General features: G+C 34.0%; 1 protein-coding gene across 1 annotated transcript in view; it reads right to left on the bottom strand.

The window, feature by feature from the left end:
- LOC117159636 (uncharacterized) overlaps nucleotides 1–17,185 on the bottom strand; it is a 558,819-nt gene that overhangs the window by 56,409 nt on the left and 485,225 nt on the right. Inside the window, exon 4 of the mRNA XM_076620942.1 lies at nucleotides 12,080–12,214. Coding sequence (XP_076477057.1) covers nucleotides 12,080–12,214 — 135 coding nt within the window. The remainder of the gene's footprint in view (nucleotides 1–12,079; nucleotides 12,215–17,185) is intronic.

The following is a 17,185-nucleotide window of genomic DNA, read 5'->3' as shown; positions in this document are numbered from 1 at the left end:
GAAAATATTTTTGAAAACATCTCAAAGAATAAAACTTATCGAAATAAAGCTACATTCAAAAATGACAAAATCGATGGCTTCATTTTCGAAAAAAATTAAGTTCGAAAACCCGTCAGATTTACGTGGATTTATTTAATTTTCCAATAGACAGAAGTAGAAACTAGAATTCGTCCGTGTTGAATAAAAAATTAGTCCAGCGCGCGTCTACTTGACAAATTTTCTGACTCGTTTCAACTTTCGCATATGTCGAATGTCCCCATCCAATTGTCCACTCTTGTCCAATTGGAAATTGATCAACTACGCGTGTACTTGTCAGGTTTTTAAACCCGATTTTCTCAAAAATGAAACTTCCAATTTAAGTTTCGCCTCCAGTCATATAATTTCCTTGATCCCATTTGTGCCACGTATTACGAACCACCCTCTATACATCCCCTCCTCCCTAAACAGCCATTCGTAGAATAAAATTTGCGTTCTACTTAACCTTTACTCGCAGTGCAATACAATGTAACGCGGCTAAGTCGTCGCTGTTTAATATTTAGCGTTAGCGTTTTAATAAAATGAACCCGCGATCGCCTTTGAATTCACCAGGGGCAGAAATGGACACGGAACTGGTGAGCATTTTCCAACGTTTTCTACATTATGCACGACGAAGACATAGAGCCAGACCGAAAAAGAGAGAGAGAGAGAGACAGAAGAAAAAAGAAAATAGCGAGCATTGGGCGAGGAAAATGGGGGTAAACAATGGTGGGAGAGGTTCAGAAGGGCAAATTCAGAGCCACACTGCCTGGATCCTTTGTTATACCACGTTGAGTCTTCCTTTCTTTTCTATTCATTTCATTGCACCGCGCTAACAGCATGCTTTCCCACTCCTTCCAAACCCTCGACCCTTTCGTGCGGTGGTTTCTATACATCCGGCTTAATAAAACGTTCAACACTCTTTCGTTGTTACATCGTGCGTCTACCAACTTCCAATCCTCTCATGTTCCGCCATACTTACTCTCCTTTTGCTTTTAAATGTCGCGGAATGCGATTAAAATGCATAGAAAGAGCACGGGCAGGAAAATCGTAAATCATTTCCTTTTTCATCGAGGTAAACGCGTCTCTTGCTGGTAAACATTTGTATTTGTGCGATGAAGACAGGAAATGTGTAACTTTGTCCTCGTTGAAATTAATTGGATTATGTGAGGAGCTCGAGTTAAGGATGTCTTTAACCTTTGTGCAAATGACAGCACGTTAAATATTTAGAATACGATGATTAAGCAATAAGATGTTTATAAAAGATATCTTTTATAGATTGAAATAAATTTGGCAGCGACAATAAAGAATCGATGCATAACTTTCAGAAGTAACCGTAAACTGGCACATGGAAAATCAAGGCAACATGACGTTCTAAGTTAACGTCCCACTTCATAAGCACGGTGCGCGTGTAAACAGCGCGAGTTGCAGATTGAACGTGAAATTGTAACTTTCCGTGCTTTCTCGTACGCTTCCGCGGAAACTCGCGGGAAGACGATATAAAAGATAGCCTCTTATTGCTTGTACCAAAGTGAAACGAGAAACACGCCGGGAGGAAACGCGCAGACGAGATATTCTGCTCATATAAATACGAATTATGGAAATACGACAGATGTGACCGCGGAAAATTGAAAAATCGATGCAAATCAGCGCGCCTAAGTCTGCTCATAGCGAAGTTTCGCCAACTCAAATTACGTATGTTACTCATGTACTTATTCAGAACTAACAAACTTCCCGTACATTTCGATAAGATGGTTCGATAAAAAATTTCTTAGCAAGTTGTTCGATGGTATTTCCAAGTTTCCGATTCTTTACTCTTCCAGATAGATTTTGTATAAAAATGTTAAATATTTGAAATGCAATAAATATGATTTTCTTCTTATTAATATATGATATTTATTACTAATTTATTTATACCAAAAATTATCCCGACTTTTTGCAAATTTTTCACGTATTTTCATGAGAAGTTCCGATTATGTTGAGGTTGACTGATAGAGGAACGAGTGGATGAATTTGTAATAGAAACAAAAATATATTGAAATAAGTATAAGTACAAGTATAATGTACGCTAATCCAGATCTCACTTTTTTAGTTTCTGTTGCAATACAATAGAATGTAATAGAGAGCACGTTCATACATTTATAGCAAAGGACATTACCAAAAAAAGTTAAGTACTTAGTGTGTAATTATAGCTGAAGACTACAAGAAACAGCAATCACAATCTACTTATAGCTCTTTTGTTTCTAGACCTTGTAACCCAGAGCAATATTCAATATTTATATTCAAGGGCACGATAATATGAACCTCTTGTTGTTTTTAATTCTTTTTTGCTTCACTAAATTCTATTTTCTTCGTAACAGCGATGTCTAGGCCACGGGTACACAAAAAAAAGTGTAGAGTTTTTCTTGAAGTAATTACTTCAACAGATTACAAATTTATTTATCGTTTACATAATCTAACAATCTCGATCTTTCCATTTTTTCTCCGGATATTTTCTTTTGAAATTTTGCTTAACCTCGATTTAATATCAACGAATAAGAATTTAATTTTACATAATGCAGCAAGCAATTAGGATGTTTCTGCTTGTTTGAAACTTGCTCCAGGCAGGTATTAAATATTGCAATCGTATAACCGTATTTATGTTTCACGCTAACACTTGAATGTGGAATGAGAATGGTTCACGGTTCGGTTTGCGTAATTATCGTTTAATCGAATCGATCATTATTCAATACCGTTTTGTAGTAAGCTCTTTTCAATTGATTTTCGATGGGAATATTTGCGTACACGCTGCAGCACACATGTGTATCTTTGTTAAAAGTAATTGACGCATTATTTACTTAAATACTTTTATCGTTTAACAATAAAGGAAAGTTTATAATTATTTGTAAATAACTTTGTAAAGTTTATAATTATTGTATCTTATTTATATCAGAATTTTAAAATATATTTCAAGTTGTTTTTATTGTGCATTTACAACTGTTGAATATATTCACCATTAGAGACTATGACATTCTTAATGCTTACTGAAATAAAAAATAATGTGGTAGAAAAAAAGGGGAGGATACGAATACTTCATAAATATTTTCTTAATTATTTTTTCTTGTTTTCTTATATTTTCCTATATTTAAATCTTCCCGTGGTATGATATTTCCAAAAAACGGAGCTCGATAATAATTTCCTATTCAAACACGAGAAGTTTTTCCTGGTATAATGGACGTTAAACATTAAATAAAATGAATTACGTTCATGCTCGAACATAGTTCATAACTTTGGTAAAAAAGAGTCCTATTAAGCGGTTTTTTTTGTACGCCTTTTACGATGTCGTGCGCCGGAAATGAGATGAAAATTCTGTGAAAAGCTCGAATGAGTTGGCGCGTTTGTGAGACAAGTCGACCGATTTGACGCGGAATAACTCGTCTTTACGAGTTGAAAAACTAGAATGCACAGTCTCTAAGACAGTCCGTTAATCAGACTTTAATTTAACTGCCTGTCTTCGTTCCATCGCTGCGTTTTTCATTTCCTGTTCTGCAGAAGTACGACCAAATGGGAGATATGGAAGGCGACATTGAACGGAAGCAGTATAAAAGTTAAAGCACTTAATTTGAAAGTAAGACTATTTCTTAGCAATAAATGTCAAACGTAATAAGATTTATTCTCATGTTTAAAGATTAGGTAGTTTCGTTGTTCTTGAATTATTTGTTTTCTTTTTATGATTAAATTATAAATATTTAATGATTAAATGATTAAACGTAATAAGATTTATTCTCATGTTTAAAGATTAGGTAGTTTCGTTGTTCTTGAATTATTTGTTTTCTTTTTATGATTAAATTATAAATATTTAATGATTAAATTTAAATATTTTATGATTAAATTATTATAAATATTTACAATTAGTTCTTTGTTTAGTTTCTTATAGGTGATGTAACATCAGACTTTTTTTTAATAAGACGCAGTATTTACCTGCTTCCAATTTTCAAATTTAATTTTTGATAATTTCAAATATTTCTTTAACGCAATAAAAGATACAGTGCATTATAAAAAAGATATAAAATATAATCTTCCTTGGACAATCTTTTCTTCAATCTAACAATTATATAGATTGTATGTTCCAATTAAAATTTTTCCAGACGAATAAGAGATGAAAAATTCTTGAATCATACTACCAATCCCATTTAATATTTTTCTCCGGACAGATGGATAAAATACTTAATTATACTTGCATATGTAGACAAAGTATTATATATGTAGACAAAGGACGAATTATTTCCACTAACACGATTAACATCTTCATGATAAACTTTGTTTGTAACAAAGTTGTTTTTATTATTTTAACCAAAACCGGGACCGGTAATTAATAGATTTTAATCGACAAAGGTTACACGAGAAAGCGTTCGATTAATTATTAGCCTGATACTATATTAGGCCACAATTTCATGATCTAAAAATGAAACAAGGACTGGTTTGTACATCGACGAAACGGAAGTCGGCCAACGATAGTGTGCATTGAATGCATCCTGAGAAACGGCGACTCGTCAAAAGGGAACATTGGGAGGAATTAGAGCGTGGTTCAAAGGAGATGAAATGAAGACGAAAGAAAAAGAACGTTCGGAACGGGGGTTGAAAAAAACGGCAAAAGAGCATGTCCGCATTGGAGGAAATGGAAGAACGACTCGAAGCGAGAAGAACGTTGCACAGCGAAAAGATGGATGGAGAAAATATAATTTGCAGAAAATTGAAAAACGGAAAATCTTTTGAAATTTTGTATAAGTTTCCCTTTTTTTTTTTTTTAGCAATTTTTATCGCTTTTAGATTCCTTTAAAAAAATGGGATTTATCAATTTTGTAAAATTGCTTGATTTTAAGTAATCGATGTCATACGATTTTTTACGATATTATATGATATTTATACGATATTACCATGTAAACGTGATATATCGAATTTTTATATTTTCTAGTCACATTCTACGTTAAGCCTCATTCATAACACTATTATATTAAAGAACGTTAGCTCCAACGTATGTACATAATATATTATATTTGGTCTTGCAGACAATTTAATACTTGTCAAAGTTAATTAAATCGATAGTTATAAATTTTACAAAAATTTCGTTCTCCTTCGTTGGTTCTTGTTCTTCATAAACATATACTTGTCGGAGCGGACATTAGAATTAGGGTTAGGGGCGTGAAACGAATCTTCGTTTGGGTTACACGTTGTCGTTGTGCAATAGAGAAGACATTGACTAGTGCAAATACGATTATTATAGAGCCGGACAAGTAACCGTGGTAGTTAGGCACTCGAGAAACTAATGACAATGATCCTAGGTTCAATAACGAATCCGCGGTCGACGGGATGATAGATGAACGTACTCACAAAATCTAAGTCGGATGCGTGATATTCACTGGTCGTAAAGGGTTACTACTTTCATCAGTGAGATCGCGAACGAGAATGCCTTTCCCGTCCCGATGATGCCACAGAGGAAAACTATAATGGGGTGTGTCTAAGGATACGAGATCATCGGATTCGTCGAGAAAAGCCTTCGTTCAGAAAGTAAGGGAAATTGACGTTGCTGCTAATTGGTCAATCTTCATATCGGTGGTTAGAAAAAGATGCTAGCCGCCCTCGAGGGAAAGTTACTAGTGGGAGACCGCGCTCGTTGAAAAATATGTCTCCCCTATCTTCCCGTAGTTGGGACAAAGACTGTTTGTCTGTTTGAAGGACTTTAGTTAACTAAACCTTAAGATTTATAACGGGCCCTCGGGCTAGCCGAACATGTACTGCGGAGACGCATCGACATCTGGCAATCATCTTACTCGAAGAATAGGGTCTGCGTGTGGCGAGCCACGGGACAGAAACCGTTGGAATGTTTACTGTCGCGTGTCGCCACGAATATTTCCTTTAAGGAGAGCTATAGAATTACTCCATACCTTTGCTAGGCAAATCCCGTGACCGCGGCTACGTTCGGCGACTGACTGTCGCCTCGAGCCCAAGCTCATTATCACAACTCTCGAACAATTACAATCGGATTGAATAACTACAATTGTTCAATTACAGACTCCGGTGTTCTTTCATCTCCGACATACTTATTAGTGAATATAGTTTTATCTAGTAACAATAGACTAAATCAAACCTTGTGCATTCCCGTGGCGAGAAAAAGTCGCGAGAAGAAGTATAGCAATGGATACTTTAAAAACTAGATTAATGAGACAACAATGGAAGTCTGCAACCAGTCTATTAAAATAACAAGGCATAAAAACAAAACCAGGGGTGAGTCGGAAATACGTAAGAGAACAAAGACAAGAAAAATCCAACGTAAGTCAAGTATGAAACGGAAGAAAGGATGGAATGTAAGTGAAAGGAAAGGAAAGTATATTGGGAGAAAACGCAGAAATTTTTCTCGAAGGAAATAAATAAGACTGGAATTACACGAAGACGAAGACGAAGACGAAGATGGGGCTACCGCAGATTCCGTGAAAGCAAGAATTAAAAAAAAGAAAGAAAAAGGGAAAAGGAGCAGGAAAATACAGAGAGGTAGGAAAACAAAAGTTGTTCTTCGTTCTAAAGACGGAGGAAACGCGTGGAAAGTGGAGGGAAAGGGGAGAGAACGGCATTACGAGGTTGTTCGAAAGAAATTTGAATCGCAATTACGGAATTAGTTTTTTTCCCTCTGTTCAGCCGGTGGTGCACGAAAAAACAACGGGCGAAAAATAAAACACCAACGGATGTGTATGTGCTCAGAGCCAGAGCGGAGCCACAGCCGTCGTCGTTTGCTACTTCCGGTCCCGGTGAATGTCGCCGACTAATTTTCCGGACTGCACGCTGCTCAGACCACTTTCGAAACGGACGCCCTCCAGAACGCGATATTCTCGTTTAAAAAACTCCCTACGCTCGCGGATAATTGTCCGAAATGCGACTAAATGGATATTCGTTAGCCGCGTTAACTCTTTGACATTTCATTCCTTTGTACGTTCGAATATCCATTGACGCGTATAAGCGGCGAATTATGCCGAATTGTGCGGAATGGAAATTTATATGGACCAAAGATGACCGTACTTTTCATTTTTCAGCTAAACGATTAATACATTTGTTTCAAGTAAGGTATAATTTATATTTCTGAATAAAATTTTAAGACAGTGACGAATATTTTGTAAATCGAAATTGCAAAGCTTTTAAATATTTGGTGAAGAATAAACGAGATTATGTGATAATTTGATTTGCACAAAATTAATCTGAGTTTAAGAATACTGATCGAAAATGAACTAATCTGAAACGACAAAAAATTCTTCTCCAATAGATTATTAATCAACACTTGTCTTTCTATTGTTTGTTGAATAGTTCTTCGCTTAATTCTTTCTAAAATGCTCAATAATTAATCTTCAAGAACAATTTTACTTGCACATTTCCTCAAGTCCCTGTTGCCACGCGTTATATATACACTATATACCACTACCTAATTATTCAACATTTCTATTTTATAAATAATTCTGCACCAAAAATCGAGTAATTATATATTCACTATTAATGCTTAATTAGAACTGTTAAAGCTCTAGAAAATAAATAATGAATTAACCATAAGCAATCTATATCAATTATATAAACATAAATAGTTTTAATATTCGAGTGAAACAAATTTAATTGTTTGAATGAATCATGAATATGATAAAGAGCTATATATATCGGTCGATGAATCTACCGTTTAACAAACGCAGCAAATCAGTATTACCACATTTCCAGGACGATCGCGTACAACGATCATAACATTTGCTTATGGATATATCGATTTATATATTGGTATATGCGAGTGCGGAGAAATTCATCGTACAATCATCAGCCCGTGAAAGGTAAGTATTTTCAGGAGTTCTCTTATTCAGGAATTACCTAGCGTGTTTAACACAGAGAGGGGTGAGTACGGTGCAACTTCATAGTCAGCATGGTTTCCGGCTAACTGGCCTACTCAGATAAGCCGAAACGTAGCAAACTCCTACGGTAGATACGGTTAAGTCGACGCGATTCAGTTCCTCCGTTGGCAGAATTATCGAATTATCGCGTTCGCTACGCTTTAATTAGTAAATCCACAGAACGATAAGCTTATTTGCGAAAAACGAAACGATTTAGAGAATTAAAATACGAAAAATGCAATTTATTTATCGCGACTTCTCTTCCAAATAAGCATAATAATGCTGATTATATAATGTTTAGACATTTACATCTTAATCGCTTAAGATTCGTTATAAAACAACATCATTCGAACATATTTTATAATTATTCTATTCACGATTAATTTAATATTACGTATAGTTGTTAATATAATATGATGGTTACACGAATTTTAATATATTTTTCATATAAATTTTAATATAAAATAATCGAAGAAGAGAATAACCGATAACTTCGAAAATATAAGTATTAAATCTGTACATAATTCTCAAACCTAAAATATTATTACACGAATGTCTAAAATGTCTACGGTGGATTTCAACGAATATTGATATTGATTTGGACAATTTTTCTAGTGAATCAAGCTATCCGTTCGACGAAAGTCGTCCAAAATATTACCGCGAAGGTACAATGACTTGAAAGCCCTCGTCTCTCAACGAAGATGAAATATTCGGCTGCAGCCCTTCTCATTTTCCTCTGCCCCTATCTCGGTTTTCGATTAGAGAATCCATATAACCAATGTGGGAATCGACGGAGGCGAGCCATCATTCTGCAGTCTCATGTAAATCGATAGCACATCGTCGAAAATTGCAAAAAACTATCCGCCATTAGAAAAGAGGGATAAAAAGAGAGAGGCTAGAGCAAAACGTCAGGTTCGGTTGAAAACAGTGGACTAAAGTAAAAGGAAGGTAAAAAAAAAAGTCAAATGAGAGAGAAAGCGAATTAAAATTGTCAATGAAAGAATTATAATAAAAAATATTTTAGAAGAGGTACGTTTTTAATACGATTATAATAAAAATGGAAAGTTTACTGGAACAAGATTTTTTAATGCGAAGAAATGAAAAAATGTGGCAAAGGGAAAACGAAAAGATGAAAGTGGAATAGTTTGAAAGAAAGAAATTAGGACATGGTGCAAACAGATTGCCACAGAACGGCAACGAATAATAGAATAGATAAATGCACTGTAAAGTCTGTAGAAGAGATAAAGCAATGATGAAAGTTAAGAGCGAACTGAAGTAGGATAAATTGAACAGCAACGTTAAAAATGAAAATATCTTTAGCACCAGGAAATATTCTTAACGGTAGAATATAACAATTGTTAAGTATATGGAATATAGAATTCTTAATACGAATGATTAGTATGTAAGAGAAATATCAAATAATTAAATTAGTGTTAAACGAGTGCCATTATTAATCGAATTAATATTTGTCAGGGAACAAAAATAATAAAAAAAGCGGGAATCTTATTACTCGGAACTAGTTAGTATATGAATGCAAATAATGAATACAATGCAGATACAAATGCTATGGAGAAATACTATTGAATGATAGCTGTAAACAGCGCAGATGCCTAAAAATCCAGAGTCTAATTATAGCATTAATTCTTAAAAGCATTCTCTAAAGCACTTTCTTCTTACACAGACAAGAAAAAGGAGCGTGGCAGAGGCAGAATCTCAATTAAAAAGGAAAAAAAATAAACGGACGATAGCGTCCAAAGCGAGACGACACAAAAATTGACGTTGCTTATCAGCGTGGAGCGCGTAGCTGTTCGAAATAAACGATTCCGGCAACCGTTCCATGAGCATCGAGCTCTCGAACCAGAGGCTCCACCCTTTCCATTCCATTCCTCGACCAGTCTCTCGTGCACGTCCGTTTTCGCCGGTCAAACCTCGACAAAGCAGGCGGAGAAACGTAGATAAAGGTTTTAATTCCGTGCGAATGGATCAACGTGCGAAAATCGAGTGGGTGGGTCGGACGAGGTGCCGCGCATGGGAGGGTGGGAATTGCACAAAGGGGTGGTTAGGTGGGACCCGATTGATGGACTGGCTGAAACAATGGTTAACTTCGCAAGTAATCGCTTAATTCCTGGATTCCCGAACTACGTCCAACCGATTTCCGATTAAACTGTCTTCCCAGCTATCTTTCGTTTTTTCTCTTTTTTCCTTTTTTTTTTTTTCTTTTTAATTCTGTTGATGGAATCGATGGCCTGCGGATTAGCTTCCGCCGCAACGATCAAATCTGCACGCGATACGAGCATGCGAATAATAAGAAAGTTCAGCGACTTCAAACGCTACAACTATGGCAACTATGAGACTATGGAGCTGAATTTAAGAAATTTTTCTGCATTATTTTTAAAATTTTTAAGTGGTTTGCGATGCCATTTATGAGGATGTACTCTTTGACTATTTTTTAGCGTTGCAAGACAGGAAGATTTATTTAAATTGTTAGAGATTTCCGTGTCTGGATGGTACTTGTTACGTGGTGGATGTATCATATCTTATTAGCGAAGGTTCGGAGGTGCTACAAAATTTTATATTACAATTAGTGAGACACGTTTTATTTCTTTGTTGAAGTAATGGTAGAAATACGTGCAAAATATCGATACTATACTTTGAACCGTTTTATTCATTAATACCTTTGGTACAGTATGAAGTTTTAGATTTAAATTGTTTGATATCATGTTAAATTTCTAAATCATCGTAAAAATTTCTACGACATGAAAAATATACGTGACCATCATACATGTATAGCAAACAAATACAAAACAAATACATCCATTACTATCTTTATTTAGCTACATCTTCTTAATTTCTCAGTTTAAAATTAACTTAATTTCAAACCTAGTAGGAACTACAAACATCGTACATCAAGTAATACCGAAACGCACGTAGCAACCCTTCTGCCCCTTGCAAACTCGTTATCGATTAACGGAGGCAGTGAATCGTTACAAGTTACTTCTCTGGCGAACGATTGGGAAAATTTCCCCGAGCGTTCAGCCACTATACGCCAATAGCTTTTTCCCTTATTTTTCTGTGGAACCGGAGTATCTAGACGATATAAAGGTGGCCGCGAAATAAGGCGAAAGAAAGCAAACAATGCCCGCCGGCACGCTGAATGACTCACTTTGTTGCTTTCACTGCGAAACTTTCCTCGTCGAGGTACTTTTAAGGAAGTTTTCGAAGAATAGTAACGGCAATCATTGCCGAGCGAACGGCCGATTTGTTCTTGCCCACTCGGCCAAGAACTCGTCGAGCTTTTTCCCGGGGTATCGCCACGTCCCGTGACGCTTGAAAGCGCGACTACATTTTTACGAGACGATTCTTTTACGTGTCTAAACCGTTCGAACGTTTTTGACGTATCTACTTGAGTAACTAAGTTAAACTGAACAATACAGTGCTTAACTTCTTAGTAACCAACCAGTGAAATAGCGTGTAGAACTCAAGAAGAAAAACGTGAATGGAGTAAGTTGTAATTTTGTTAAATCGCAAAAAGTGTATTAGATTAATAGACACATTATAGAAGCTCATTACGCAAGTCCGGGGTGTAAAAAGGATGAAAGCATTAGTGATATGAAATATTTGTAAAAACTTTTTATTTATATTGTATCTTCTTTATTTATAAAACTGTTTTAAATTTCACAAAATTGCAGCATCTAAACGAAAGGAAAAGCAGTGAATAAAAATATGTCGAGCTACGTCTAGAAATTCTTTTCAATAGATTTCAATCGTGAAACGACCGAAAAGAAATTTCACATGATTCGATGTTGCGTTGACTTTGGTCCTTAATACATTCGCTTTGGCGCAGATAATAAAAAGAAGAAATATCTTTAAACGAAAATGGAAAGAATAATATACGAGCACGTCCTCTGATCTCAATTATTCTATTAAAGTTAAAATATAGACTAGGTAGAAGTCCTTTACAGATTAATCAACGGAGAAAACACGCTTCTATTTTCGTTCTTGTCACCCTTCCTATTCTTTATTTCCTTCATCTTTCGTTACAGTCTACATTAATGATAAAAATTTCAGATCTCATTTAGTATAAATAACAAATGATAAAATAACGAGTTACTTCTCGCAACTTGTATGATTTTTAATTGACAAAAAATTCGGAGAATGGAATTACTCACATGTTCTGTATTTATAGCAGCACCGTCACGAATATCTTGATGATCGGCACCAGAACCATTGACCATACCAGAACCGGCGCCAGCACTTCCGCTTCCTTTTCCACCCACACCGCCAGCTGGTGTTTGTGGCAAGCTCTGGAAAACAGAGAAATAGTATTGAAATAATTTATTGAGACACGAGAAATTTCTTAACACGGATACACATTAGTCGCGCTATAAACAGCTTTTTATACGATTCTTATCGAATCATTCTTTTTACACAAAGGAACACGATTTTTAATTTTCATTTTGATATCAACAAAGTTATCGAGTATTAAATTAAATAAGTTGTTTTATGCGAAACGCTGGATATATGAATTTATTAATAAAATGTAAATAAAATCAGTTATTTTAATGAAATAAAACGAGGTAAAATTGAAGAAGATAAAGTTATTGCTGCGCTATTTGAATTACAAATGTGATTTACTTGAACAATTTGTAACAGAACAATAAACGAAACCACTGCACTTTATTCCCATTTCCTTGCTTCATTTCTCATCTTTCACCCTCGAACGATCTATACATCTCTAATGGAACCCGCCTGCAGTTGCATTCGCAGAAAATCAATCTTCGTTGCTTACAATCAAATATAAATAAAATGAAATAGCTGTCAGAATGTATTTGTATTAAAGCAACGAAAACAGGTAGGTATAAAACACACTATTCATACTTTTAGTTACAATGTTTCCCATACATTAAAAGTATTTTTGTAAAATCACGGGATCGTCGTTCTTCAAGTAATTAATTAAACCACTTCGTAATTAATTATCCTGCAACTTATCCCAGGATGCTAAATCTCGAACTTTAAAAAAATCATGATGTACGAATATATGTACACACTTGTAATATTATAGTTGCAATATATTGAAATTATTTTTAAGGCCCATAACGATTAGTATTTTGACTAACATCTTATTGAAAGTAATTAGAGCACCTTGGTGTAAACTCAAAGAAATTTGAGTAAGAAAAATAAATACGTCCGACAAAAAAATCAGAGATGAGATTAAATTAATTATTGGCACGAGAAATATACAATTTTTTCTACGTACCTAATCTTTGGCTAAAAAATTTAACTATCCTTTTTTTCCGTATTTGCGTTCTCTTTAAACCCTCGATGGATGTTGTTCGTTAATTTCCCTACAGCAGAATTTATAAGCGGTAACAGAAAACCAGAGATCCAAAATAAGACGGTATGCAAAAATTACGACGATATAGTGGCGCAATTTAAAGTTGTAAATTACAGGAGGAGAAAGAAACGCGGCCAAGCGAGCCACGGTGCTATTTGTTCGCCCCGTTTCCTTAGCAGAATCTGCGCTAAAATCTTGTCTCGATTTTACCCCTTTCACCCGTTCGTTTCTTTCATCCGGGAAACCTTTTCTCGAACTGTTTTCGCCGTGTATTTCTGGCTCCAGCTTTCTCGCCTTCTTCCGTAGCGAGCGAACAGCTTTTATGAGATGGATTAGATGGGGCAAAGATGGTCGTAAAGGGAAATTTCGTCGAACGTGTTTGCACGTTCTTATTTCTTTATAGACGAAGAATGTTGTACACAATGATAGTACTTCGAATTTATTTTATTATTTTTGAAATTTGGGATTTAGTTAAAGTTTAACATTTTAATGATGTTTTAAAGAAATTACATAACATGAAAGTATCTATAATACTTTTAATTTGTATTTTACATTTATTATCTTTATCAGGTAAATCATAGAATACGAATTAAAATAAAGTACCTTGAAGTTAAATAATATAAAGGTGATTAATTCGAGCTTTTATTCCAATTTGTATTGTTTTAATAAATTACTATAAATAAACAAATAAATTTATTAGTAATATAAGATACGTATTGACGAAGTACGAAATTTATTATTTAATTTGTAGTTTACTTTGTACGTTATATTATTCTTTGGAAATTATTAGAGAAATTATTATAATATGTAAATGTAAAGAAAATAGTATCGTATTTGTAGACTGCGAGAACTATTAGTATAATATATTGATTTAACACATTTTAACTACGGAACAATGCTGTGCGATGCCATTAGACTAAAAGCAGAATTGTCTGGCGCTAGTTTCTATGAATATACGAACCCATTCCATTATCAAAGTGTACCTCATCGATTTCAATAATACATAGATTAAACGTACATATTCATGGAAGAAAATTTTATTTAATGCACGATAAATTATATATTTAGGAAAGAAATAAGGGAAAAAAGAAATAAGAATATGATTAAATATGATTATTTCGAAATACTTCATCGACGTTATTTCTGATTTTAATAAAATATAAAAAAGAAGAACGCGACTGATTATTATCCACATGGAATTATTATAAAAATATTGAAATGCTGAACAAACATTTTAATGCAACTTTCTATAATTGCGCATACAACATACAACTACACATACGTAGATGTAATGCGTAGTAGACGTATATGTAATTTACTAAGCTAAATTTGCAATGTGTACCGATCGTGCATTAGAGACACGAGCATTTGTTACTATCATAAGTTTTTACCATGTTAAAAGATAATATAAATTACATTTTACAAACAAATTACTTCGCTTTAATAAACGTAATACAGATAACTGCGGATCATTTATAACTTTAACTTCAGTTATATTGTAAACTGCGAATACATTTATCTATTTAGTATAGATTTTCGTGTAATGTTTGGGGAATATCCTGTGTCTGCGAATGAAGCATTTTAATAGCACTTTGCTGTTTAGACATAATGCATTATCAGTTATCTGAGACGCTTAATTGTACGAGTTAAACTTTTCCAATAATGACATCGCTCAAAATGTAATAAATGCGGAAACACAAGTATTACATTGCAAGTATTATCACATATATAATATCAAGTAAAATATAATACATAGTAAATGTTAGTTGGTTTTCCGAACAATGAATTCAACAGAAGAATATACTATATTCATAGAGGCAAACATTACAGCTACGATTTAAAATTGCTTCGATATATGTACGAGGTTCAACATTATCTCGTCAAAATAAAAAGAAAAGAAACTTATTTTGTTAACAAATTTTTTATGGTACTCCTTAATTTTCTTTAATCTCCTATTAAAAACAATATTAAAACTATATTATAAAAATCTGTAATAAATATCCTACGAACTTTTCCAACAACTCAATAATACTCACATAAAAAATTCAGAGGAATATAAAGCAATTCTCATATTACCTTCTCCACTTGGAAGATCTAAAAACGATTAACAACTACCGAACCCTAAAAGGCCGTGTTCATGATTTCTGTGCGATTCAATCAATGGTTTTTAAGGAGGTACGAGAATGGCCCACAATTACGAGGAAGGTATGAAATGCCACGACATTTTGCACGCAATATCACGGTTTAATGACGGCAGCCTTTTAACGAAGGATTATGATACGCTCGTTAGATCTCTCATCAAGGGGAACTTTTCCATATCCTAGCGTTGATATCGATCGATCGCTTAATTCCAGAGAATAAGTGAAAACTAAACATAACCGCGGTACGACAAAGCGTGACGTTAACGGTAACTGACTTCTTAATTACATCAATCTTTTTTCATATTTCGTCGACGAATATATCGTTGCGCAAGAAAGATTGATCGTTTTTTAAACGCCCGAAAGCTGTTCCTCCATGGGGGGAAACAATGAAATCAATCGGAATGAGAACGTGGTTATTGTACTTTATATTATTCTGAATGATTTGCATGAAATTAGGTGGTAATAGCGCTGATAAATGAGGGTAAGGAAAAGAATGAGAATAGAGGGTATAGTGAGGGGTGAAAGATGTGAATATCATAGATGCGAAGATATTGTATCTGGGACGTAGACATTTATATAGAGAATTCAATTGTTTGGGAAATAAAAATGATCGGAGTCCGGATATTTGAAACTAAAAATCGAAGAACCGTTATTCCCCTCAAATCACACTGTATATACAAGCTTTGCTAGAAATTTTCTAGAAACGGTGTGTTAGTATTTTACAGTGAGTTATTACAACCTAGTTGGATATACTAAAAATAAGCACAGAGTGTTGTGTAATTTATGGAATACAATACTATTCGATGGTATTTTTAATTAATTATAATTGCAATTTAGCCTATGATAGAAATACAATTACAATTTTGTTAGAAAACACCGAAATGCCAAATTTGTTCCTATCTGCACTTGTATCTTATTCAACATGATTTTCTTTAAATATATATATAAATTTTAAATTGCAAATTTTTATATTTTTAAAAAATTGCCTGATTAAATTTTGGCTGTACGATACTTGTTTTAGAACACTCTCACTAACAAGGAGTGAAATAAATACGTAAGAGAAATGGTATTGCTTAAGATCAGATTGCGAAATGGATATCCGTTGAATCTGATTGAAACAGAACTCCTAACAACTGAAAAATGAAACAGGAAATTTAATCGAGCATTCGTTTTATTCAGTGGCCGACACGTACATGATGGTGAAATTGTTAATATATTTTCTGTGAAAACTGCAATATCGATCAACTGCATAGAAAATGGAACGAGTTTCTGCTTTGATCTGAAAAGGAAGAATAGACGTACCTACCAATCAGTACGTAGTTCAACATGACGTTTCGTAACAGTACTGTCACGTTCATTTTATTTCATACCTACGTGCGAAATTTCTTTAATCACGGTTGTGTAATCATAAAGTACAACCAGTTTGCCATTTACGGAGCCATGTTATGTATTCATAAAAAGGGAGAATAAAAAAAGAAGTAGTGGAAATTTTTAACAAATAGGTGTACACAGAACTTAAATGAAAAATATACAAATTCTTTTTCCAAGGAAAACGATATTTATTCTTCGAATTTTTCGAATACGTTTTTAAAATATTATTCCCTTTTAATTTATCTATTTCTTTCTTCTACGTTAATTGAACTATTTTTTGTTACTTCTATCAAAATAAAACGAATAATTTACTTCATGCGATGATAAATAAATTAATTTACTTTTTGTATAAAATATTCATGAAATATTTATCTTATATATTATGTAAAAAATTAAAAAAAAAAATAACTCTAAGATGATATTACTTG

The sequence above is a fragment of the Bombus vancouverensis genome, chromosome 8 (genome assembly GCF_051014615.1).
Source record: "Bombus vancouverensis nearcticus chromosome 8, iyBomVanc1_principal, whole genome shotgun sequence".
Taxonomy (NCBI): domain Eukaryota; kingdom Metazoa; phylum Arthropoda; class Insecta; order Hymenoptera; family Apidae; genus Bombus; species Bombus vancouverensis.
This window is presented reverse-complemented; position numbering and strand designations above follow the sequence as displayed.